Here is a 27,545-nt window from a genome sequence, read left to right as displayed (position 1 = left end):
GGGCACAAAGTCCTCAACCACTTCACAATTTCGCAGTGGGACAGCCCTAAACCCTCACGAAGTGGAGAGATGGGATTAAACCTAGAACAGTTTACAGCAGTAGCCTAACGAAAATACGATGAACCTAACGAAAATAACGTTCAAAGCAGATACAAAGGGTAAAACTTCAAAATAAAAGCCGGAATTTCAAAATAAAAACGGGTTGCAGGAAGATAGCTTAGCCTACGATATGAAATCGATCAAGAACTTGTGGGGTGTACTACGAATCTCGATTAGTGGGTTAGCGAGGTATGTTGCGCTCAAAGCCAGGCTATGCTGTGATACTAAAGTGGATCTGTTTTAGTGTCGCTATATCACCACGGTATCTTATGCTGTCAACCAAACCTGGTAGCCTAGTTCGCCGGTCATTATTCATTCATTCTGCATATCTTTGCTATCGTTTTCTTTCAATAATGTCCAATGGCTTAAACATTGTCCTTTATTGTTTGCTTTAGGCATACCTTTATATTTTAGCCTACATTATTCAACTCACGTACTGTCATGTGATCTTGGGCACTGCCAGTCAAAAAAAGCAAACAGGTGCGCGCTCTGGACCTCTTTACGCAACTCCGACGCAACACTAAATATGAAGATGCCCTGCTTTCAGAGGATAACTTCCGTCCCTTGGTTGTGTAGGCTGTATATGATATAAAATATCTATAGCCTACATTGTATAGCTTACATTCAAATATTACCTTTCTGTTACGAAGCTGGGAATGGCCAGGCTAGGGAATAGGCCTATGAGCGCAAATTAGGATGTAGTGGAGGCTAAACGCGAGTAAACGCAGTTTATATCACCTCTGAAATGTCAGAAATAGAGTTTAGGCCCACCCACCTCTTATTAGAGTTTATCCACCTCTCAAAAGAGTTTATTCACTTTTAACACTCATAACTGTAACGCTTTATAAATGAGGCCCCAGGGGCACGCACGGCCTAAGATCAAATCTGTGCGTAAGAACGCTTTAGGGGCCTCATTTATAACGCGTTCTTACGCACAGATTTGATCTTAGACCGTGCGTACGCTCAAATCCATGCCAACGCTCATGCCAAAGCGGCCCGCATCAAATTCAAGTCTCTAACGCTTGCCTACAAAGTAGTCTCCGGTTCTGCTCCCACCTACTTGAATGCCCTCATACAGACTTACACTACCTCCAGACCGCTGCGCTCCTCTGACGAACGACGTCTAGCTCTACCACCGTTACGCTCAAGCCAATCCAAACTTTTCTCATCTGTTGTTCCTCGTTGGTGGAACACACTGCCAGTTCCTACAAGGGCAGGGACATCCTTTTCCACTTTCAAAAAACTCCTGAAGACCCAGCTCTTTAGAGAACATCTACTCTCATAGCAACACTTACAACAAGTCTTACTGATCCTAGCACTCACCAGCCGTTTTAAACTGACAAGTAACTGTTAAAAACAGCACTCACCGACGCACTTATTCTTACTGTACTCTAATGTTTTTTTAAATTGTGAGAATTGTTCTAAAACGTACTGTTTACCATGTTGTTAGTCGCTTTGGTTAAAAAGCGTCAGCCAAATGTAATGTAATGTAATGTAATTTATAAAAACCGTCTTTGACGTGAAAAAGTGCTTATCTCCACGTCAGGTTCAAACTTGACGTACGACCATTTCCTTGTGGTAATGCCTTGGTACTGCAAGTAATCTGAGGTCCAAGTGCGATGCATTTTCAAAATTCCAAGACCAACGATCTCATGTCTTTCTTTGCCATTAGCATGATCAATATCAGAAGATTTTTAAAGACGTTTTTGGACGCAGCTTAATGTTTCATGGTTTGGCATAAAACTGCTAATGAGAACTATAGCCCACTTAAGAAAGTGAAAAGACTTACTTATTTCACAATATCTAAAAAAAAACAAGACCTACGATAGAATAATTGAAACATTCTTACAGGTGATCTAGTATATTTAGTGTTCTCACCAATCTAATATTGACCATCAAATGTCCAATTGCCCTCGTTTAGGAGAGGAAGGCATTCAAAAAGGCATTCGAACAGTTTGATAATGTTGGAGGTTATTGTGCAGTATTGGGAATATAGGATAGTATTTGATCATACAGTTTTGAATGTTAAAAGTGAATAAACTTTTTTTTGAGAGGTAGATAAACTCTATTAAGAGGTGGGTAGGCCTAAACTCTATTTCTGAAATTTCAGAGGTGGATAAACTGCGTTTACTCGCGTTTAGCCTCCACTACATCCTAATTTGCGCTCATAGGCCTATTCCCAGCTTCGTAACAGAAAGGTAATATTTGACTGTAAGCTATAGAATGTAGGCTATAGATATTTTATATCATATATAGCCTACACAACCAAGGGACAGAAGTTATCCTCTGAAAGCAGGGCATCTTCATATTTAGTGTTGCGTCGGAGTTGCGTAGGAGTTGCGTAAAGAGGTGCAGGGCGCGCACCTGTTTGCTTTTTTTGACTGGCAGTGCCCAAGATCAGATGACAATACATGAGTTGAATAATGTAGGATAAAATATAAAGGTAAGCCTAAAGCAAACAATAAAGGACAATGTTTAAGGCATTGGACATTATTGAAAGAAAATGATAGCAAAGATATGCAGAATGAATGAAAAATGACCTCAATGAACTAGGCTACTTTTTTTTCAGCAAAAACATAGCCTACCCTAAAAGAAACGTTAAGCCTACATGACATATCACGCTTATAATTTAGTCCTCTGTTTTGTAGGCTAAATCAGCATATTACCCTGGGTCATATTGGAAACGTACAGTAGCCTACTGTACCATAACGTACAGGAGTATATAGGCCTAGAGGTCTTTCCTTCATAAGCTAGGCCTACCCATTTTTTTTCTACAAAGTAGGCCTAAACATACGAAATGTTGATGATTCACATTACTGCAAGCAAAAGGAATGAAAGCGAGCAGAGGACAATGGACATGGATGCATACGATCTTTTTCCAGAAAGCTTTGCTGGAAAAAACATAATTAGTTAAGCTATTCGAACTGACGCATATAGGCTAGTTAACATCAGATGGCATAGGCTAGGCCTATACAATGTTTTCAATATCTAATTTTACATTAGCTACAGCTTTTAGGCCATTGATTTCATTTAAACATATGCTAATGATATTGATGAGGGGGTGTTTACAAGCCGGAGACCTAAAACCATCCGGCTGCGCACAAGTTGACGTTCATTTGTGATTTATAATGGGCACATCTGGAAGGGTGGCGTACGCACGTTTTTTTGTGCGTACGTTCGTTTTCTCTGAATCACACGTACGATCATTTCAGAAATGATCTAAGATCAAATGAAGGATGGTTTCTACGCAACCCTTTTATAAACGAGGCCCCTGGTCTTGATGAATGAGACGTCTTACCAGTAAAAGATTCTAAGCCAATAGTCACGATCAGCCAACTCTGAAGTCAACCTCTGAGGAAGACACAGTGCTCCAGCTCTCTCTTTTCATCTTAAAGTCTGCTGTCCTACTGAGAAGCACCTGACTGCACAGTCTCCAAAAGATGATGTGTGGAATGCCCTACTTCAATTAGTCTGTTAACTTTGCACTATGTTCTGTTTAGTGCCTATGGTCATGATACATGTTCTATTACCAACCAGGCTCATATGGCTGGTAATATTGAGAGAGACCATGAGAGGATAACGATTTATAAAATATGTTTATTAAAGTAAATAATGATGCACAAGAAAAAAGGAAATGTCAGGATAAGTGTGGTAAGAAACAAAAGTGTCATGCAAGTCTGTATGAATGCAGTGTAGTATAGAAAGCAAAACAAAAGAAACGCAAAAGTGCAATGCGGTCTAAGTGGAGAGGAGGGACACTACCCAGCCACCAGGTAGCCCTTTTATTCTCCAACCAAGCAGTCAAGGCAAGATGACTGAGATTGTTAGTTTAAAGAGGGGAACCCATGTTGCTGATGATTACAGTGATCACAGTGTGCGTGCGATAGAGAGAGAGAGATGCATCTGGGTTATGAAAATGGCCAAGAAGGCATGTTCCTTAGGTACCAAGTTAGAGTAGCAAAATAATTTCCTTTATAAGTATGGACCCCCTTAGAAAGCCCTGCCCACCCTCTGGCCAACCCTTGCATAGAAGTCTAGTTCCATTACTCTCTCTATTTTACCATTCCGTATAGACAAGTGCGTAATTCTCCATATTCAGTATAAAGTTGAACAAATAAATTTGTATGTTGTACAGAAAATTCTCGCCCGTCATGCTGTCAATTGGCTACAGTGCAGTGAAGGGTTTGGAACCAAAGCATGGGCCATACAGTTGACCAAGCCTCTATTTCTTGTAGCCTACCTGTTAAAGGGGAACTGTGCAGGTTTTGACCACTTTCCGCCGATCTGCAAGATAAATAAAAAACAGACCTTATTCATCCATTGTGCCCCCATAAAGAAAGTGCAACCCCCACTTGCTGCAGCTAACACCACGAATACAATTAAATTCTGTGGGAAACCCTGGGTGCCAAAGGTGAAATAAATCCTATATGAGGAAAGAGGAAAATAAGGTAGATTTGTGATAGTTTTGTGAAGAATTTTTGTCATCTTTTCCTAACAGTGGCCTTACAGCAGCACATTTGAATTATATAGCTGTTTTTTTTTTTTATCTCAACTAGAGATGCACCGATTGCAATTTTCTGGGCCGATACCGATTTCCGATTTTTCATAGAGTTTGACCTGCCGATACCGATTTTAGCCTGATCCCAATTTCATTTCTTCTAACCATTTTACAGCACACACACAAATAGTTATTTTCTATCTTTTCTTTGATAGAACATGTTAATATAGACGTGTAATCAATGTATCAATGATGAAATGGCTGTTAAAAAAAATGGAACCGGTGAGCAGACAGATTCTTTTTCAAGTCTAACTTCAGATGCAGTAGGCTATCAAATTATGGATTAAGTTAAATTATGGAACACCCATTTTATGCTTCTCACATCCAATATCCAACTAAAGATTTAAGAACAATTTTCATGATACATTTGAACATACTACCATGTAACATATTTTCATATGCATTGATGAATTTATGGGAGGGCGAGGGGAAAGTGGTAGCAGCCTAGGCTATCACGCAAACACAGGGGAGAAGTGATAATAGCGATTAGGTGCTCCACCATATGAAAATGGTGCACGTCTGTTTTGCGGTGAAAAAATTAAATCCAAATTCCGGTTAAATGCATCAATTAGGCTATAGAAACTTTCAGAGACGACTGATTCAGTATTCAGAGTATCAGTTTTCTTCATTGTAGGCTACTATGTCAAAAGCAACTTTAACGTTTGTTTGCCTTTCTAATAGGCTATCATTTGTCACGACATCCACTTCTCAATCTGCTAGACTAGGGTATTTTAAGGCATAGCCGCAGTCTACGTGCAGTAAATAGTTAGAGTATTTTTTTTTTTTTCAGTGGAGTAGAACTACTAGGGCTACTGTATGTCGCTGCTTGTTGACATCTTTGATTATTTTTAATATCGCAGTCGTTTATCTCCGTTCAGCAGGCTTGTGGTTCAGCTGTGGGCACGCAAATAGCGGCAGTGACGGGCGGTGATGAGCGATGTTTACGTAGCCTAATGAAGTGACAGCTTAGTAAATTCCACGCAGTAGGCCAATGGTAAAGCACAGCGTTTGCAGCATAGAAAAACTCACTAGCCCATTAGCGCTTTCTTTGTAGCCCTACATCCAGCCCTGAGTGTTGGCCTGGTTGCTAGCTTCTTCAAACTTTGCAAACTCAGCTGGGTGTTGTTACAATTGCGGCGCACGAGTGTATTTGACCGGCATAAAATCGGCATGTCTCAGACTGACTGGCCGGTCGCCGGTCATGGCCGATCACGTGAAAATCGGCCGATTCCGGTCACCAGCCGATCTATCGGTGCATCTCTAATCTCAACGTTAAACTCAATTATTTATCTTACTGTGCCTTACACAATCTAGAACACATTAACTGTTATAGTGCATCGAAACATTCCACCACAGTATGGTCTCGCATGTAGGTATAGCAGGCCCAAACGAGTTGTTTTTGTCTTCATCAAGTTCCTCCATTTTACATTTTATTCCAGCTATTTCTGACACCAATATTATTGCAACTTCACTTTGAATTGTCAGACACATGTATACTCACAAATCTTTATTGGAATGAGTTGCATTCCCTAGATGGTGGATAGAAAGAGACTGCCATGTTGTTTTCCTTGCATCACCCCACTTGGTGTTGGCATATTGTTGTCAAGGGTCCCATTTGAACCTAAATAAAATTATCAATGTGCACATACACACAATATAGCATTGTTACCAAATTGTACAAGCAGGTTGCAGATAATTATATTACATTGTTAATGAGAATACATGTGATGTTTACCTGGGCCATAGTTCGGTAAGTAGCTTGATGCTCATGATGGGGATGGTAATGAGGTATTGGTGTTGCTGCTGCTGGTAGGGGATCATTTGACCTGTGCCAATGTAACTGATGCCAGCTAGCTTAGCTGTGCGTGTGGAACGTTGGTAAACCTCACTCCCCCACGCCTCAAGAGTGCTGCTGGCATGAAAGCTAGTAGCCTGGGCTTTTAGCTCGATTGTCAGCACACTCGACTCCCGATCCGAGATGCTGCTGTTTTGCGGGCTCGAGTCCGGGCGTATGCAGGGCCAAACCACTCAGGTTCAATACAACGCAGGTTACACCAACAAACTCAAAATAAAAGGTTACTTTTACAGTGTGGTCATTTATCAAAACTGAAAGGAGTGATGTTAGGCCAGAGACTTTCTAATGAGGAGACACATCACTTAAAAAATCCTAGTTTGTAACGCCAATATGGCCGTTGTCTACACATATCCCACCCCTTCCTCGGCAAAACGTTGACATGTGAATACACTGAGCCAATCATGTGGTGTGATGTGAATACATTGAGCCAAGCATATGGTGTGTTGTGAAGACATCTTCCCAATCATGTGTTGTGAACTCGCCGCTGGAGCAAGATTGGTGTCGTGAAGCCTTGCGCACGCGCATTTCTGCTGAATAGAATGCCGATGAGTGCCCAAAAAGCGTTGCTATATGGCCGCCGACTGGAGGGACTTGCCTAAAAGGACTTTGGTTAGCTCTTTAATCTAGTCTGACATTATTGTAATTATTGTTTTCTTCCGTGTGTAGAATAACCGACCGTTTGTTGAGAAATAAAACAAAGTTTACTAGAAATAACAGGCTGATAGGCATTATGACATAAGGCCACCAGGAGGATAGCATTCTTGTCACTTGAAGTCAAAGTGATAGAGAAGCATGTTTTCCCTGCTGCTAAGGCTTGGCCTACTTGCCTTTCCTTGTAGAAAAAGCATGTGTGAGACGTATTGTGCAGTTGTGTAAAAGGTGTTCAGTTCTATGTGCAACTGCAGAATGGATCAGTTCAGCTAGCATGGACGGGCAACAACAAGGCACTGCAGCTCCTCTCCATCACAAGCTACAACATGCCTGCATGGTGTCACATCGCCCTGTGTAACTATGACCTGTTTCCTTATCAGAATGTGTGAATAGTTTAAAGATTTAAGATATACCTGGATCTGATATGTGATATGTTCTATTGCAGTCAATTAAATGTTGGGCATAATGACATGGTAACAACTAGATGTATTGTTACTACATTATTTTATGATGTAGATGGCCTACCTTAAAAGTAAGTCCACTTTCAATCCAATACACTAATTCAGTGAATTGCTGTCAATTCAGTGTGAGTCAATGTGTGCATTGAAAAGAAGACTTCAGTGTTTGTACATCGGTAATCGCTGTAAAAGGCAACAGACATAGTGTCTCAGACCAACCCATAAACAATTCTAGCCAACTACCGTATGTTGTTTCAGGAGCATGGAAGGAAGGGTTGTTCAACTCAAATACCAGCAATCCTATGCCAGAATCGCAGACTGCATCTGTAACTGGTAAATCGTGTCCTCCTTTGTGAACAGAATTGACCTTGACTACTCTTATTACCTTAATTTTCCACCAGAGGTCCCCAGTTCACAAGAGTTTTCAAGGTAGACACCCATTATCAGTGAGCAGTAAGTATGTACAAGTATGTACTCATCTTTTTTGGTCTAATTGACTGTAGCAAGACCTTGTCATTGAAGTGAACATTTTGACATGCCCCTGCACTTCTACGTCTTTGTTCATGCCAACATAAGAAAAAAAGGTTAAATGAGGATAAACAGCAAAACTTTAGCTCGATTTTATTACAATAATGAATCAAGGAGAAGGTGTAGAGGTAAAAGTCTTTAACAGAAATGCACAAAAACTCCATTCCCCATCTCTTTGGACCAGCTTATGAGAATGTGTTGACTGCTGGAGTTTTATGGATTTGTTTAACTTGAAGGAGAGAGCACTGTGTCCAGCAGTCAGAGCATTCCAAAGGCACCTACTCACCTGGTAGACACACCCAATGCAAGCTTTCCCTAACAGAAGCACATGTCCCTGCCTGAGGATTGGCTGGAACTATAGTACTCAATTATCAATCTGATTGTCTCACACACAAGCACAAATTACACAGGGATGAAACAATGCAGATTTTATCAAACATGATCTTAACAAATACATAGTTATTTTACAGACACATATTAGCTTGTTTTGCTCGATAGTGAATAATGCCTACATGTTCAGTAGCAATTTTGAAGAGAAAAAATGATTACTTGCATCACTTGTTAAAATGTTGTTAAAGCTGTACCTAAATAAAACCGTGCATTTGTACATCATCAGTCACAAAAAGTAGTCAAAAACCCTTAACTACAAGCAATATACATTCATATACAGTATGCAAGCCTTCATTTACAGTGCTGTCACTTGAAATGATTTTCAACATGCTTTTGATCATTCAGAAGTCAAGTACTGATAGTACAAACATTCAACACAGAAACCCATTTGTTACAGAAAATAATTAAAGATCAAATGCATTTTTCCATACCTATGACAAGAGGGTTTTTTTCTTTTCTCAATATCTCCCATGTGTTTTATTAACCTTGATACTTTGTTTAGGCCTCTGTCAGTGATTACTTATCAAGATTCTGGCACTATTAATGAACTGACATTTGACTGAACTCCTGGCAGAATATTGGCCATCTAAACAGGAGGGCACTACAGGCTGTACTGGCTAGATTTGTGTGGCTATTAAGTACTGCAGCCTTGCTCTCCAACTGTAATTATAGCCTAATGTACAGAGCACTACAACGTCCTTATTAAGATAGGCTTAAAACACAATATGCTGTTTCATGATGAGAAACCGATATATTTTCATAACCCAATGCTACAGCTATGTTCATACAGCCTGATATCAAATTCTAAAAGGCTACATTAGGTCAGTAGCTGCCTATCTCAAACCCTTTTTTTCCAACCAAAATATTTGCAGTTACCTAAAGCATAAAAAGGGTCAGATTCATTCTGTTAAACATTTAATATATCCAGTGTACTACACAAGTCAAGCAACATTTTAGCCGAAATTCTGACCTTGTGGGGAAAATCTGGACTTGCAACAACCTAAGGTCTATCTGTGGATGATAACAATCTTCCTTTGGGACCAAAGTATTTTTACCTTTGTAATTGTAAAAAAGGGTATAAAATATGTGTAGTCAGTACATTAACCTTACCCTTCTTCCAGTCGCCACCATCTTGTATGGAGAAAGTCTGTATAAGTCGATTACCAAATGTGACACTATACTGTAGCTACAGTCAATGGACCCAAAAAGAGGAAAGTTCAGTAATAGACTTGCAAAGTTGCATGTTCTGCTCTTACTCAAAACTGCAACATGTGACGTTGTTTTGGTCCTAAACTAAAATTTACACTAGTTGTCATCCAAAAATAGACCCTATGTTGTTATTAGACTTGAGTTGCCTTAAACTTGCTGAAATTATATAAAATGAATGTGAACGCATAGTAATATGTAATGAGACATGCGCACCATATTTAACAATGGGGGAAATATTGTTAAGCACATTCACCTTACCTACATATTTATTGAATTATTATAACAGTAGAATACATTCCCGACAACTTAGTCTATGACTAAATAGTCAAAAGAAGTTGAGTATACTTGATATCAACTACATCTAGCAGAGTATGCTTGAAACTGACCATCCAGAGTATGACTGCTTTAGAATCTTGATTTACTTTGCTACAGACACCAGATTCTTCCTGTCTGAAGGGAGGACAGTCTCAATAGGGGAGTCAGTATGGACCTCTACAACAAAAATATCATCGTCATGTGAGGGGGCATATTTCTGAAATCCGCATCACAAGCCTTGTTACTGTTGCAGGCCACCACACTCTGCTGAACCCTTTGGCACTGCATGTCCTCATCAATGTCGCCAAAACACTAGCCAGGTAAGAGTGCAGATGTTCCAAAATTTTCCTTTGCTCCAGTAGCCTTCATGTCCATGATTGTTCTTTGAGAGAGAGATAAAGCATTCATCTAAAAATGGGGTCCAGTGTGTGTAAAGACAAACAGCAGGTTTGAAAAGGCATGTTTCTCTTGAGTCCATACAAGCCCCCTAACCCACAACGTCCACTGTCTTAATCTCTTCTCAAGTGCAGCAGTCCCGGTCCAAATTGCCTTGAGAGGAGATTAAGGAGGGATATGGTGTCATCTTTTCAATATTGACGTAGGTTGTGTTGAGGAGGACATAGTGCTCTCCACTGAAGCTGGAGAAGATATTGGATATCCGGTGGACCAATTCAGTAAAGGTTGGCCGCCTCTCTGGTTTAGGGTGCCAGCATTCAATCATCACATTATATCTGTGTAATGATAAAGTATAAACACACACTGAATTACATATTTCATTATAGGGTCAGGTCTTCAGAACTTTTGTAATAGTGCAGACCCATTTTACTGCCAAAAAGTGATAGTTGAAATTGAATAAAGGGTCATAACCTAATAATTAAAACAAGAGCATGTCTATCATCACATTGGAGTAAAATTGTTGATGAAAACTCCTATTGCAAGTAGTGTATTGAATTAAGTTACTGAAACACCACCAACAGGAAGACCCTCTCTTAGTAAATCTGGTCCACAGTGGAATTAGGTGGAGTATATATTTTACATCTATAAATTAATGGTTAAACCCCATGAATGAATTCATGTCAAATACTCACAGTCCATCAGGGCAGAACTCTGGTTGAAGTAGTCGTCGTCCTTGCAAAAGGAAAACGGTGATGTCAAAGGAATTGACATCAGAGTATGGTGGAGCTCCTCGGGTCATGAGCTCCCAGAGCAACACCCCAAATGACCACTGCATAATAAAGGTATAAAGGAATAATCACAAATGATTGTGTGCTTTGTATGAGTGGACAAATAAGTTTCAGGGGAAATCTTAGCATATATATACAGCCAACATTTTTGAACACTTTCTAACATTTTAATTATTGCTCTAGAATTATCTCTGTCAAATATGTTATATGACATTATAAAAAGTCTTGCATGCCATCTACATGCCATCAGTCACCACCAGTGTCATCAAACTGGGTTCAGATAAATGTGGTTCTTGAGGACTGGGACACAAAACACCCAGCAATTGTAATGGCTACTTATATGTGAAATCTAATCAAGAATGATCAAGGATAATCCATTTTACATGAATACCTGTAATGGCTTGATTTTGTTAATGGCAAAACAGCAATATTTTTCTCTAAAACATTTACATAGGCATAAAGAAAACATACAAAAGAATAACCAGACAGAGTGTTACTTACAACATCTGACTTTGAGGTGAATTTGTGTGTCTGTAAACTCTCCAGAGCCATCCACTTTACAGGCAGCTTGACTCCACTCTTATTGTGCACGCTGTAATATTCTTTGTCATACACATCTCGGGCTAAGCCAAAGTCTGCAACTTTCACAGTATAACTCTCATCCAACCTAGCAAGGGGGGAAACCGTGGTATTGAAACTGGAAAATGATGTACTACAAAATAGAAAAGTGTATGCAATTTATGAACCCAAACAAAATTAAACATAAACTAGCATATACCTGTAGAATTCTGTATTTTGAGTTAGTCTCAAACACACCCTTATATTTGTGATGATGCTCGTCCAGTGGCTTGCATTGTGCTAAAAAGTGGTAGGCTACTACAACAGAGTATGGCTTGAACAGAGTCTAAAGCTAGCTGTTAAGCATGCTAACTTTGGTGGAAATGTGGGTAACACAGAGCATATAAGTTTCTATTTCTGTATTATTTTTGAATGTTTTGAACCTTTAGATTTAACGTCAGTAATATTTGGCCAAAAGTATTTTCTCATATTTTGTATAATATGGCTAAAATATGTTTGTGTAACTGATTGACAAGCCTGATCCAGAATTGGCTTGTTCTTGCCTGTTTTTTTTTTACTAGCTTATCACTTCATTGTTATTACAAAGTAAAAAGAACTACATTGTGTTTCTTTAACAGTCATACTTGCATGGAAATTTTGTAAACATACATGCAGTTTCTTGCTGCTAGGTCTCGGTGAACAAACTTCTTGCTAGCAAGGTATTCCATCCCTTTCGCAACTTGCAACCCAAATCCCATAAGGTCTTTTACAGTGGGGTTCTGTAAAATATTAAAACATGTTAAAACATGTTTGAGCATTCTCTGATCAATTATAAATTATAATTAAGACCTATTAAAATATAGAGCATATATAATATGTGTATATATATATATATATATATATATATATATATATATATATATATATATATATATATATATATATATATATATATATATATATATATATATATATACACACACACACACATTACAACATCAGAATGCCTAACTTACATGAGTCTCATCCCTGATGAAGTTACGGAGATCCCCATGCTTCATGTAAGGCAGGACCACCAAAGGGGAGCCCTCACTTGGCAAACAAATGCCCAAAAGAGATAATACATTGGGATGGCTGAAATCTTTCATGATGATTCCCTCCTTCAGAAACTGTGTCACTTCTTCAATATCTGTAATACCTTAAACAAACAAAAACTTGAGGTTATTTGTGTACTGTAATTTCCCGCCTTGTAACCAATGTTTACATTGATTTTGCTACATTTTTTCCGCTATGAGGTTAATACAAAGGAAAGGACTATACATTGGAATACAAATCTTTTCTTAATTCTTCTTTCTGATTAAAGCACTGATTTGATTCTAATTAATTGGGCTGTTGGCCACTGGGGTTAGTACACAGGTGTGGCTAATACACCTCGGCGTAAACCTAAGAAGCCTTTATACTAATATGCCAGCGCAATTTGGCCAGCCCTCTACATAGGATGGTTACACAATTTCGTCATGGTTATTCAAAAACAAGCACATCTCTTCTTCACTTAGCATAGCATCACTTAGCACAGACATTTCATCTATGCCGTCAAAGAACCAGGGTATGCAAGTACCCTAAAGTTCTCAGGCATTTGATTTAGTGTCTCGCCATGGGATATCAATTTAATTCAATTTCAATCTTTACTTGGTTGCAATTGCCCTGCCATTAGCACAGCCAAATCTTGACCACACCCCACCACCTTATTCCAAACTCCTTGGAGAGTGGCTTAAAAATTATAATATCGTGAAAAAGTTCATTTTCACCCCCTAATTTAGTGACTCCACTACATATACTCTTCACTACATATATTCATGATCAGAGCTAGTGAGCGGAGCAGAGCGCGAGCGAGGAGCGGATGGAGTTTTGTTGACGCGCGGAGCGCTTTTTAATAGAAAGGCCGGAGCAGCTGCTCTGTTCCGCTCCAATTTCGCTCCGATACCGCTCACACCACGAGTCTGAGGCATGCCCAAATCCACCCAGAAATAATTTCTTCCTAATAAAACCAAGGCTGTTAAATGTAAAAAATTGGCCATTGTAAGCTTGTTGATGGGGATGGAGTTCGCTAAAAATTTTAGAAAGTAAACTGATAAGTCTACAAGTGTACTGTTCTTACAAAACAACGACCATAAACCCTTAAATTACGGCCGGGATTCTATTTAGTCGGGCCTCAGATAATAGCGGGGCCGTGGTCGATTCGGACAAACAAAGGACGGTCCACAAAGACAAGCTGATTGCCTACCAGTAGGGCTTTATTGCCTTCTCTTGCAATTAGGGCTGGGATAAACGATTCTTTTTTAAACGATTAATCTAGCGATTATTTTTTCGATGCATCGATTAATCTAACGATTCATTTTTTCAGTCCGATTCGATTATCAATGATCTCCCCATTAATTGACTAATAGCAACTTATACATGTTGTTTTACATATCTGAATGAAAAAACATGAATTCCTTAACATTGCAATATATTTTTATTGCTCTTAAAATTCCAAAATAAAAGACTATACAAGTGCAAAGTAATGCATTCTTAATCAGAGGTAGCATTCAATAAAGGTCAGTAGTGTATTAGGTCTAATTGAGTGCTTGCCACTTTAAGACGTTCGTGAGGGAATCCTTGCAATTGTAACATTAACACAGTTAAAAGTCTGCTGATGTGTGGATGCCATTCATAACATAGTTAGTTCAAATAACGGTTCGTACTTCTCCTTGGGACAAGCACTTTTGAGTCTTGGAAAACACTTTTCCATTTACATCGGGATTTTGCAAACATTCAGTGTCAGAGTCAATAAAATGAGCCCTGCATGAGTAATGAAATTGACAAGCAGCTGTAAGTAAGCATGCTAAACTTGACATCCAAACAGTATTCTAACGTTAGCTTTGAGATACTGCTTGAAGTACGATGTATTGCGACATCAAACGTCAAATTTGTAGTTTCTTATGTCTCATTCCATCGAACTACAGATCCGCTACCCGATCTGGCAAACTTACATAGTGCGGTTATAGCCGATAGAGGGCTGCAAAGCGAATGCAGAAGTGCCGTTCACCCTGTTACAAGTTGATGAACCACTGAAACGATTTTGGAAACATTATTTAAAGGTACAAAAAACTCTTTGGTGTTGCTTTAATAGCAATTTAGCACGCCGTGTTCTATGCAATGCTTCTATGTGGCAACAACAATCCTTCAACAATCGTGAATATTTTGTTAAATGCACATGCAGAGGAGGGGCAGCGGGCTCGTTACGAGAGAGAGCAGGCGGGGCAAGGAAAGGCCGCATGCGTAAAAAGTGCAGCTCAATGAAAGGATTTTATGTTATCTTTAATTTAAATAGTACAACATAGAACATCAATCAATGTGTGGTGGTCGTGGCGCCCAGCCACAGATTAGTCAACGTATGGGAAACACTGAAGGTGTAAAATGAAAAATATTTAGCGGCACACGTTATGCTTGACGAATTGACGCGCATATTTTGCATCGACGTATTTTTTGCGTCGACGTCATCGATTACGTCAACGCGTTGTCCCAGCCCTACTTGCAATAAACAGCGGGTGGAAATCCCCACACTAGTGAACCATCAAATAACCCCCAGATTTCAGTGCACATCAGTCCAAACATTTAGCAATATAATCAAACAGTCCAAAAGTAAATTAAATCCCAAACCAAACCGAAAATCTTCTGCTTTTGATAGTCTACCGGTATGCCGCTCCAAACAAAATGCATGTCTCACAATAAAACGCACGTAAGAAATAAAGGTTTTGAATACAAGCCTGCCCCAAATAAAGGCCTGTGCTTTGCAGCCTAAGTAAATAAAAGACCCCGGCCATAATTTGAGCCCTAGCAATGTAGAGCAAGAACAACCACGTGGTGACACTGTTTCAGTGAGTAAAGATTAATTTTGGAATCTATGAAGACATTTCGCAGAAACATGAGAGTGTGGTACGGGAACACACGCAGAGCAAAGAAAAACGTTGTTCGTTGTTGCACTTGTCTATGTTTTAAAATAAATGTTCTATGAGTGAAATATATTGCCGTTGCTCTTAGTTCTTTAGGATTTATGTTTTTTGTTTAAAGTGACAATTCGGCTTGTAGATTATTTCTCCCTCTTTTAAATTGTAGCGAGCGTGGAGCGACTTTACTGGAGCAGGAGGATTTTTAAGTGGAGGGGGGAGCGAAATAGAGCGGAGCGACCTGACGCGAATTTGAGCGGAGGAGTGGCCGAGTGAACATCCACCTGAGCGAGGAGCAGGATATTCGAACCACTCAGCTCTGCTCACTTGCTCTGTTCATGACATATAAAATAAACTATTTCAAGCCTTCTTTGTTTTAATTTTAATGACAGGCTTATAGCTCATGACAAAACAAAATCAGGTATCTCAAAATATTGGAACAAAAAGTTCATAAAACAGAAATGTTTAGAAAAAATAATAAGTCGATAAGTTGAGTTAAAGGCGAACTATGCAGGTTTTTTTAGCTTAATATGCAGGTTTTTTTTAGCTTAATTTATCTTAACTTCGGCTTAAAGGAATTATCCAGAGTAAAATGCACTTTAGATCAATTTACGGATGATTGGGAGTACATACGTTGAGTTGACATCAAAATCATGTCATTCGGATGTGTTTTGAGAAAGTTCGATTTTACCGTTTTTAGTCAAAACTCGTTAGCCTGTTAGTGACCAGGGCATGTCATTTCGCCGCTACAAAACGCTATTTTTATACCTAACGTTATAGGCTAACGAGTTTTGACTAAAAACGGTAAAATCGAACTTTCTCAAAACACATCTGAATGACATGATTTTGATGTCAACTCAACGTATGTACTCCCAATCATCCGTAAATTGATCTAAAGTGCATTTTACTCCGGATAATTCCTTTAATAGCTTCGGAGTCATTGGAATGGTTATATAACTTTTTTCGGGTTGAATGGTGGCCGTCTCGCTTCCCCCTAGCGCCTGTCAGCGGGAAAACCACCCTTGCAACTTTGGGCCGCCGGGCTGGCGGCCTCAGTGTCAGGGAGTATAACGAGTGTAAGAAATTGCTTTACTGCATTTAAATAATAATAAGCTTTATTTGTATAGCACCTTTCATACACAGAATGCAGCTCAAAGTGCTTTACATTTGGAGCATGTAACACAATAATAGTCAGTCAGTCATTATCAATCACTTTCACTTTTCTTCATTGCTGTGGCCGTTTATGATCCAATCAGCAACATATCAGAAATATAGAAAATAACATGACCGAGAAAACAGCAAAAAATTGTCAATACTGCATAGTTTCTCTTTAAGATAAGTCAATGTTTGCGCTCAATACTTGGTTGGGGCTCCTTGTGCATCAAAGCAGCGTGGCATGGAGACAATCAGCCTGTGGCACTACTGAGGAGTTATTGAAGCCCAGGTTGCTTTGATTAATGGCCTTCAGCTCGTCTGTGTTGTTGGGTCTGGTGTGTTTTCTTTTTGACAATTCCCCAGGGCTCAACATTAATAGTTGCCTGGTTGCTACCAAATTGTTACAAGTGGCAACCTGATTTGGTTGGCTTTGGCAAACCTGGTTGCCAAGCTGGCAATCACTTTTTAAAGTTAACGTTGAGCCCTCCAATAGGTTTTCTATGGGGTTCAAGTCAGACGAATTGGCTGGCCAAGCACAGCAATACCACAGTCAGCAAACCACTTTGTGGTACTTTTGACACTGTGAGCAAGTGCCAAGTCCTGCTGGAATAGTAAATCACCATCTCCATAAAGCTTGTCAGCAGACGGAAGCATTAAGTGGTCTAAAATCGCCAGGTAGACGGCTGCATTGACTCTGGACTTCATAAAAGACCAGGGACCAACACCAGCAGATGACATTGCACCCTAAATCATCACTGACTGTGGAAACTTCACACTGAACTTCAAACAACTTGAAAGCTGTTGTGCCTCTCCATTCTTCCTCCAGACTCTGGGACCTTGATTTCCAAATCAAATGCAAAATTTGCTGAACAATGGTCCAAATCTTTCTATCCTTAGCTCAGGTAAGACGCTTCTTACGCTGTCTCTGGTTCAGGAGTGGCTTGACATTGGGAATGCAACACTTGCCCATTTCTTGGACACGTCTGCGTAGTGGCTCTTGATGCACTGACCCACTCTGCTCTGTCCACTCCTTGTGAAGCTCCCCCAAGTTGTTAAATCGTCTTCACTTCACAATCCTCTCAAGGCTGCAGTCATCCCTTTTGCTTGTGCACCTACCACACTTTTTCCTTCCAGTGAACATTTCACGCAATTATCTTCTGTGTCTTACTCTCCTTGTGGAGAGTGTCAATGACTGTCTTCTGGACAACTGTCAAGTCTGCAGTCCTCCCCATGATTGTGGTTGTGTGTATTAAACCAGACTGGGAGATTTAAGGCTCAGGAAACCTTTACATGTGTTTTGAGTTAATTAAGATGATTAGAGATTTTCTTATGTTAACATTTCTGTTCTATGGACTTTTTATTCTAATTTGAGATAGCTGATTTTGGTTTCTCATAAGCTGTAAGCCGTAATCATCAAAATTAAAACAAAATATAGCTGCAAGCAGCAATGAGGGGGCCAAGCAGATAGGCCGGAGTAACCATGGCAACAAAATGCTGTTAGCTCAATGCTGCAATCAGACGTATGGCCATAAGCTGTCAAAGCAAGTTTCACGTCTAGCACGTCAAAAGTTACAAGGCAAAATGCATTTTTGCTAACTGCATTGACCCTAGAGGTCAAAGGTCACAAAATCGGCATTCACCTGATGGGGTCATGAGTCCATGTACCAAGTTTGGTTTTGATACATGCAAGGGTTGCTGAGATATGAGCTCACTTCCTGTTTGGCGGCTTCTCCGCAAATTTTGATTGGCTTTTACGGGCTTAACGGTAATACTTCGAAGACAAAAAGTGATAACTTTTGTGAGGCTTGGTCTGAAGATGATCTGTGTCAAATTTGGTGGGAATCAGAGAAAGTATGTGACCCCTGATACATTTTAAGTGTTTTTGATGAAATCCAAAATGGCGGAAAATCCATCATGGCGGAAAATGACGTCATAGGGTGCGTTGAACTCGGCTTGGTCCAAGGATTCCAACAATACCTGACTTTTGAAAATCGGACCAACAGGTCAAAAGTTATGTGCATGAACGCACGTCCAACTTTGGCCTGTTGGTGGTGCTAGAGGGTTCGAGTTGCCGACATGAAACTTGGTGACATGAATCATGGGACCGCCCCCAATCAGTGTGCCAAATTTCCCAACTTTTTACCATACGGTTCTATGGGCTGCCATAGACTCCCAATGCATATAATAATAATAGGAAAACGTAGAAACACAATGAGGTCCTTGAGCTTCGCTGCTTGGCCCCCAATAAGACTTGAAATAGTTTACATTATGTAATAAATATATATGTTGTGAATTGTCACTTTTTGAACAAAATTAGGGGCAAAACAAATTTTTTCCCTGACAAAAAAACTGAATTTCCATGACCAACTTTATAATGAATGACCAAAAATTTCAGAGCAGCTGTGTAGCGTTCAAGAATCTTTTATGTTTCTAGAGCAGGAGATGAATAAATGAGCATTAAATAAACAAAGTTGGGCTAACTACAACTCAAGCAAGCAGTAAAGCTATACGATATACACAAATTCTACATGGACATACAGCATAATTGTATTAATATATTTTGGCAAGTAAATGTTAAACTGCTACAACAAAATTCCCTGATATTCTATGACTTTGACCCAAAAATGATACAATTCCCTGATTTTCCATGTCTGGAATAGACTTTTCAAAATTCCATGACCCGTGGGAACCCTGAATGTAATTATTTCATTAACCTTACCCTGCTAGGGAAGATGGTAAAATTAGTCATAGAAACCAATGGTAGTGAAAGGCAAAGGCAAAAAATCAAGTTAATGATTAAATAAAAATGTAATGGAAGCTAAATATGGGAATAACACAGTTGAATATACCGTGCTAAATACTTGCAAGGAATATCATTCAGTTTTTATTCTATTAGGCTATTGAAACATATGTTTGAGTGTAAAATTGCTATTGTTTGACCAGATGCTAACAACCTGATGTAACTGTCTGTGTGATTCAAAAACTTTAAACCATGCAACAGCCAAAATTGTATTGAGACCTGACACAGAAAATACCACCGTCTTATCTGGGCCTGAGCTTGTTTAAAATAGACTGAGGTAACGTGGAAAAAGGCCCTGTGGTTAGACCAATCAAAATTTTCCATTCTTTTTGGAAATCATGGACTCATCTGGGCTAAAGGGGAGAGGGCCTGTCCAAGTATCCAACCTATCCAACTTGTTTTAGTGCTCAGTTCGAAACCCAACATCTATGATGGTGTGGAGGTGCATTAGTGCCTACAGCATGGGCATCATGCACATCTGACAAAGCACAATCAATTCTGAATGATGTATACAGGTTTTGAGCAACATATACTGCCATCCAGGCAATGTCTTTTCCGGGGAAGACCTTGAATATTTCAGGAAAACAATGCCAAAATGATTCTGCACATATTTAAACAGTATTTCTCCGTAGAGGAAGAGTCCAGGTGCTAAAATGTCTGTCCTGTCTACAGTCCAGACCTGACAAATTAGGTGGCTCGATGGTGTTTTAAGCCCCCACCGGCGACTTCAAGGCACCTAACCCTAACTTTAACCCTAACCCTTGTACTCTAACACTGTAATCACAGTGTTACACTTTTATAGCAACACCAAAGAACTTTCCCTCTGTCGCACACATGCTATTTGTTTATCCAGCACTGGCTTTGCAAATAACGATGTGCACAGACAAGGTAGAATATGTTGCACGATTTATTAAAAAAAAGTAGCTTACGATGTATTGTGACATACAAGGATACAAGGATACAAGGAAGGTTATTGTCACATGCATATAGTTACTGGAAGTAAGAAATGCAGTGAAATTATGTCTGGTGTCAGCCTATTTGTGCATTTATAGTGGAGGGGGGGGGGTAAAAAGTGCAGTAGAAGAGGGGTTTAGTAGATTAAGGGGCCGTGCACACGACGCCGGTTTTTGTGAAACCGGTGAGGTTTTGTTAACGGTTACGCCTTGCATGTACACGACGCCGGCAGTTTAGGAGACTGAAACCGCCGGCTAACTTTCGCCGTGTAGATGCCTGTAGGTGCGAAGCCGGCAACTTTATGACGACATAGCCCCACCTCTCAACTCAGCCACGGCACTCGACCTGACATGTTGCTTGTCAAAACAAACCAAACCTTTTATTTATAATATTAAAATGTTTTTCTTTCCCCTGTCATGATTTATGTGCACAATGTAGCCTATCAGCCTTTAGTGGCTAAGTTAGAAGCACACGTTAGCTTAACTTAGTTAAACATTAGCTTACTGCTGTTAGCTGTTTTCTCCAGTGGTGCTCAGACCTAATGCAATGCGTAGGCTAAGCATTTGAAATTTCACATAGCAGTCACATACCTTGAAAATGAACTTTATTAGTTTAACAGTTGAATTGAAACCCGAATTGTCTGTAGTCTCCTTATTTCATGCGACTGCTTAACCAGAGCACTTATTAGACATTCTCTGGCTTAACAAACTCAACAATGTTTTCTTCTACGCGATTCACGCAAAATGATTGTGAATCTTCTGCACAGCGGCGCCATCGACTGGTCTGGCATATGCACTACAGCACATTTAGCCGGTTACACCTCTGTGTGTACACGCAAGGTTTTTTCTTGCCAGAGTCGTTAAAGGTGTGAAAGCGGTAAGAGAAAATCCACCCGGCGGTGTCGTGTAAACGGCCTCTAAGTGGCAAGGGCTGCATAAGAAAGGTGGGGAGGATTGGGATTGGGGCACCAACAAGGAGCACCCAAGAGCAACAGGGGCAAGGAAAACCCCTTACCAAGGAAGAAACCTTGGGCAGATCCACGGCTCAAGGGGGCTAACCCAACTGCCAGGGGTCTTGTGTGTGTGTTGGGGGGATGACAGGGGAGATGGGATAGTGTGCTGTGTATGTGGGGAGAGGGCAGTGTGCAATATGTGTGTTGGAGAAGCTTCTGAATGTGCTGTGTATTGGGGGGGGGGGGCAGTGTGCTGTAAGTATGTTGGGGATGTGTGTTGGAGAAGCTTCCTGATGAAATAATGTGCTGTGTAGGTAGGGGAGAGGGGGGGCAGTGTACTGCAAGTATGGTGAAGGGACTTACTATTGCAAGCAGAGTACTGTATGTATGATGTATGTGAGTGATGACGGTGAAGATGTGTGTGTGGGCGGGAGGGGAGTGGAGCAGTGACTGTGTGTGTGTGTGTGTAGTGTGTGTGTGGGTAGGTGGGGGCAGTGTGCTGTAAGTATGTAGAGGATGTGTGTTGGAGAAGATCATGAAGACAATGTGCTGTGTATGTAGGGAGGAGGGGGGGCAGTGTGCAGCAAGTATATTGAGGAGGCTTACTGTAGCAAGCAGTGTGCTGTATGTATGTGAGGTGATGACAGTGATGATGTGTGTGTGTGTGTTGGGGATGGGGGGGGGGGGGGGGCAGAAAGGCTAGGCTAGGTCTTCTTGATTTCAGCGGTAGGAATAATCCATTGTTAGGATGAGAAGAGTCCTTCAGAATCTTAGGTCTTAGCTCTTAGGAGTACTCAACTTTGAATTTCCTTAGCTGACGAAGGAAGTAGAGTCGTTGTCTGGACTTCTTCAGAACATATTGAGTGTTAACAGTCCATGTTAAGTCTTCAGTAATGTGGACACCAAGGTATTTAAAACTTGTGACTCTCTACAGGTTGCCCGCTGATCATTAGTGGGGAGTAACTGTAGTTCAGCTGCTTCCTTCTGTAATCCACTACCATTTCCTTGGTTTTATTGATATTCAGTGTCAAGCTGTTAGATTGACACCACTGTGCCACCTCATCAACCTGATCCAAGTAGAGCTGTTCATTGTTGTTACTAATCAGGCCCAAGATCACTGTGTCATCTGCAAACTTGATGATGGAGGTATGACTACTGTTGGCTTTGCAGTCATGTGTGTAGATGTTGTACAGCAGTGGACTCAAAACACAGCCTTGGGGAGCACCAGTGCTGATGGTTAATGAGTCAGATGTCAGACCCCCCACTCTAACCACTTGTGAACGGTTGGTGAGGAAGTCAAATATCCAGTGATACAGGGTGGTGTTCAGTCCTAAGGCCTTCATCTTTGTGACCAAGGTGAGAGGTACTATCGTGTTGAATGCTGAACTAAAGTCAATGAACAGCATCCTCACATAATTCCCATTCCCCTCCTCCAGGTGAGTTAAGGTGGTGTGCATGAGGTTTGAGATGGCATCCTCTGTAGACCTGTTGGCTCTGTAAGCTAATTGAGGGGGTCAAGGAGGCAGGGAGGGATGAGCAGATAATGTTTTTCACAAGCTTCTCAAAACACTTCATCACTGTAGACGTCAGGGCTACTGGGCGGTAGTCATTCAGACATGATGGACTTGTTTTTGGGGTACTGAACAATAACAGACTGCTTGAGGCAAGTAGGAACTGTCTCTTGAGCCAATGATGTGTTAAAGATATAAGTGAACACAGGAGCTAACTGAGCAGCGAGGATTTCAAAACCCTGTTAGAAATTCCATCCGTCCAGCAGCTTTTTCTACAATTAACCCTCCTAAAGGCATTGCTCACATCGACCTCAGAGACACAGAAAGGTGCATCCTCATTTGCTTTACATGCTGCAGCTAGTGCAAGATAGTCTATGTTTTTCATGTCAAAGCGAGCATAAAAAGCATTAAGTTCATCAGGGAGGGCTTTACTCACATTCATCATAGGAAGGGACTTTCTTTCAAAGCCAGTGATGGTTCGGAGTCCTTTCCACACTCGTGCTGGATCACCCTCCAAGAAATCAGCTTCAACTTTGTCTCTATAGCGCCGCTTAGCATCTTTAATAGCTCTATGTAAACTATAAGATGCTGCTTTGTAATCTGTCATATCCCCTGAAATAAGCCCAGCATTATAAGTCATGGTGCGTGTCTTTAATGCCGTTTTCACTTCTCTATCCACCCATGGCTTCTGGTTAGGGAAGCTTCGGATCTTTACAGTTGGGATGATGGAATCAGTTAGCATATTGATGTAACTCAGCGATACTTCCGTAAACTCATTTATGTCAGCAGAGTTCGTCTTGAACATCTCCCAGTCAGCGTTGCTAAGCATGCCCTGTAGCCTGGCTTCCGATTGGTCAGTCCAGCGCTTGACCTCCTTCGTCACTGGGGGGGTCCGTCTGACTTCTCTGTTTGTACATAGGCAGTAGGAAAACAGCGGCATGATCTGATTTTCCGAAAGCTGGTAGAGAGCTGGGCAGTTCCAACGTTATTGATGTGACAATTGGACTCATATTGGTAAACAAAATGCCTTAGAGTGGGGGCAAAATTAGTATCAGTGAATTAATTTGCATAACTTTTAATGTAACCTCTGTCCTCTAAATACTGAGAAATCCTCAAATTTCATATAATCAATTTCATCCTAAGAATACAAGGCATTTTATCAGCGTTATGGATGTGACATGAAATGGACACACTTTTGCGAGAGATTACAGGTTTTCTACAAACTCTGTGAATTTTGAAGTAAACTGCCGAAACTATGATATATGTAGCATGAAGGAGACTTGAATGAACAAAAAAGTGTGTTTTTTGAAACTATCGCGTCATTTTAAGTAATGCATTATGTAGGAAAAACGGGCGTTATGGATGTGACGGTTTCACGTTATGGATGTGACGTGTCTGAACCAGTCCTCGACAAACTACATAAAACACATAATTAAGTAGTGAATTTAGATATGAAACAATAGCAGTAAAAATAGTAATCATGAAAAACTAGCGAAATTATTGCTTCCTCAGTGCCCACTAAGATCCACAGGAAGAATCAGGACAACAAGTCATTTAAAATATAAAAAAAGAATTTTTTTTTTCTTTTACCGTCATCAATTTTGGTCAGTGATTCCCGGGTTACTGAAACACCAGGGAACATGAAACTTGGTGGCCACTCTACAAATAACTAGCCCTACCTGAACCGTTGCACCCAAGATGACAAAATATTTATGGTATGTTAGTCTCAAGAGCCCGCATCAACCTAACCCATACCCACTCATTTGTGATTTGCACACATAAAGTACATGCACGCGCATGTGCACACACACACACACACACACACACACACACACACACACACACACACACACACACACACACACACACACTCGCACACATTCAGACAGGCAAGCACACACACACACACACATGCACAAACACCCACCCACATGAATGCAGACACATAAACACACACACACAGGCACGCATACGCATGTGCGCATGCAAACACACACACACACACACACACATAAACACACAAACACAGGCATGCATACGCACATGCACACACACAGACACACAGACACACACTCTTATAAACAAAAGCAAACTCAGATATGCACACACTAATTTACATGCACATGAGTTGCAGAAGTAGGAGATGGAGACTAATTGACAAGCGTGATTTATTTTTGCGAAGAGAATATGCAGAACTGAGAGGCGGTCATATTTTGTACCGCTATGCGGTACATCTAGTTTATTGCTGCCCTTACTCATGTTACTCTGTGGGTATTAGCTACAGAGGACCTGACACTTCAAATGCTGTCATATCACGTCACATTTAAAATTAAACTGTGTTAAGCAGACGTGAACGGCAGGCTGAACAAATCTGCAACAGGAGGTTGCTATGTTAACTCCAGCTGCAAAGTCAGCCATCTTCACCAGCTAACGGGATAATCCAGTTACTATACAACAACAGTATGACAGTTACAGGAAGATAATCGCTCAGATTTTCATTATTAGGCCACTTGAAAATAGGCTATGGCTAGGCTAATCACTGGAGGTATTTTAATATTATGTTTGTTTTGCTAATGGTTAGGCAAGGCCTCCCTGAGGTTTTGATCATCCTAATAATCTTTGAAATGTCAATTGTAAACACTAAGTTGAAATGCGTTGAAACTGACATGCCACCAGAACAGACGTTTTATCGGCTTTGAGGTATAATAAAGTCCCTAGTCTTGTAAATTCACATTATGTAACATCCATAACGTCACATCCATAACGCACCATTAAAGGTTTTAAAAGTAAGAAAGGGGCACAATTTGGTCATCACACTTTACATTGATATAAATCAGCTTTGCACAGACACTATGGACATTGTCGCATCAACACTGTATGTGTAGCAAACGTTATGGATGTGACATGGCCATGGAACTTGCTGACTTAAAAGAGTTGTGCTCTTAAAGGCAAGCTGAGCATAGACATTGCTCTACCATTCCCTTGTCAATCTAGAATTTGTCAAATGACACAATTTGTTTGAACCTTGGGTCCATTTATCCACTTTTTTCAAATATGTATAATATTACCATGTGAAAAATGTTGTTTCTGTATGGTTGCACACCATATTTATGATGTAAAAAGAGTGTCATTCTCCATCAAATTCAATCAGATCAGTTACAAACAATAAAATATAGACCTAACTGAAGATTTTAACAACAGTTCTATTTGCGTATGCACAACTTTTTTTTTCCGTGGTAAGGATGACCTTTGCATGGAATTGCCCAGCTTTGTAACTGTTCTTGAACTGTGTGTAGCAGTGATCCAGTGTGTTGTCACCACGTGTAGGGAAGTGAATGTGTTGAATAAATTCAGGCATGGACCGGTTCAGATGTACTTGATTGAAATCACCGGCCACAATAAGCGCAGCTTCAGGGTGCGTGTGTTGTTGTCTATTTAACACTTCTTGCAATTCTGAAACCGCAGCATCTGATGCAAGTCAAATTTGTAGTTTATTATGTCTCATTCCATTAAACTACAGATCCGCTACCCGATCTGGCAAACTTACATAGTGCGGTTATAGCCGATGGAGGGCTGCGAAGCGAATGCAGAATTGCCGTTCACCCTGTTACGAGTTGATGAACGACTGAAACGATTTTGGAAACATTATTTTAAGGTACAAAAAACTCTTTGATGTTGCTTTAAATGTAAAGATGATTTTAAAGATGCCACCAAAGTGTAGCACTGTAGCTGCCTGGCTGCTCTAACTGTAATTTTTTCCGTACCAACAGTACTGGGTGACCTTGAGATCTGTGTGAAAAATTTCTTTTCCTTTAAAGATCATAATCGTAATACATATTATATCAGGATGATAATTTCAATCACAAATTAAGTGTTGGCTATAGTTGGTGCGAAACATGTCCTTGAGCTATTGCACAGAAAAGAGGCAATTATAGATAGTTTATGAGGCCCTCACAGCAAGTACTCATTGACTGCTTTGAGAGTGTTTTTACGGTAAATTATGTTTTTATGTGAATGGCAATTTAAACTTTTCTCGGAAATATACTGAATGTGGTGTCTTTACTCACGATTTAGAGATTTGACTGCACAGTGCTGTTTCTGTCCATCTGGGTCAAGCAGGGTCCCGTGGAAAACACAGCCAAAGTGACCTGAGTTAACAGAAATGAACCCATCAAACAGAGTTCCAGTGTGTTCATTGTTAAGGGCTTACAAAACAATATGGAATCCCCAAGACTATCTTAAAATGTGTTGGTTCTGAACAAGAACACCATTGAAATACATTTTTTCCTCTTTCTCTCTCTTCCTTTTTTTCAGTCCATCTGTCAACTATGTTCCAGTGCTTTGTGAAAGAAACAATAATGTTATAAACATTAAACACT

General features: G+C 40.3%; 1 protein-coding gene across 3 annotated transcripts in view; it reads right to left on the bottom strand.

The window, feature by feature from the left end:
- Positions 1–8,225: 8,225 nt before the first annotated feature.
- Positions 8,226–27,545, bottom strand: part of met (MET proto-oncogene, receptor tyrosine kinase) — a 62,654-nt gene continuing 43,334 nt past the window's right edge. For 2 of the 3 annotated variants that reach the window (XM_048256390.1, XM_048256388.1), the window contains 6 exons: positions 27,234–27,314; positions 12,822–13,003; positions 12,475–12,584; positions 11,749–11,914; positions 11,152–11,288; positions 8,226–10,794 (listed from right to left, as the gene is read on the bottom strand). In XM_048256390.1, the coding sequence (XP_048112347.1) occupies positions 10,584–10,794; positions 11,152–11,288; positions 11,749–11,914; positions 12,475–12,584; positions 12,822–13,003; positions 27,234–27,314 (887 nt within the window). In that variant the 3' untranslated portion in view covers positions 8,226–10,583. The remainder of the gene's footprint in view (positions 10,795–11,151; positions 11,289–11,748; positions 11,915–12,474; positions 12,585–12,821; positions 13,004–27,233; positions 27,315–27,545) is intronic. The other variant, XM_048256389.1, reaches the window with a different exon arrangement.

The sequence above is a fragment of the Alosa alosa genome, chromosome 11 (assembly GCF_017589495.1).
Source record: "Alosa alosa isolate M-15738 ecotype Scorff River chromosome 11, AALO_Geno_1.1, whole genome shotgun sequence".
Taxonomy (NCBI): Eukaryota; Metazoa; Chordata; class Actinopteri; order Clupeiformes; family Clupeidae; genus Alosa; species Alosa alosa.
Note: the sequence above shows the minus strand (reverse complement) of the source record. Positions and strands in the feature narration are given on the sequence as shown.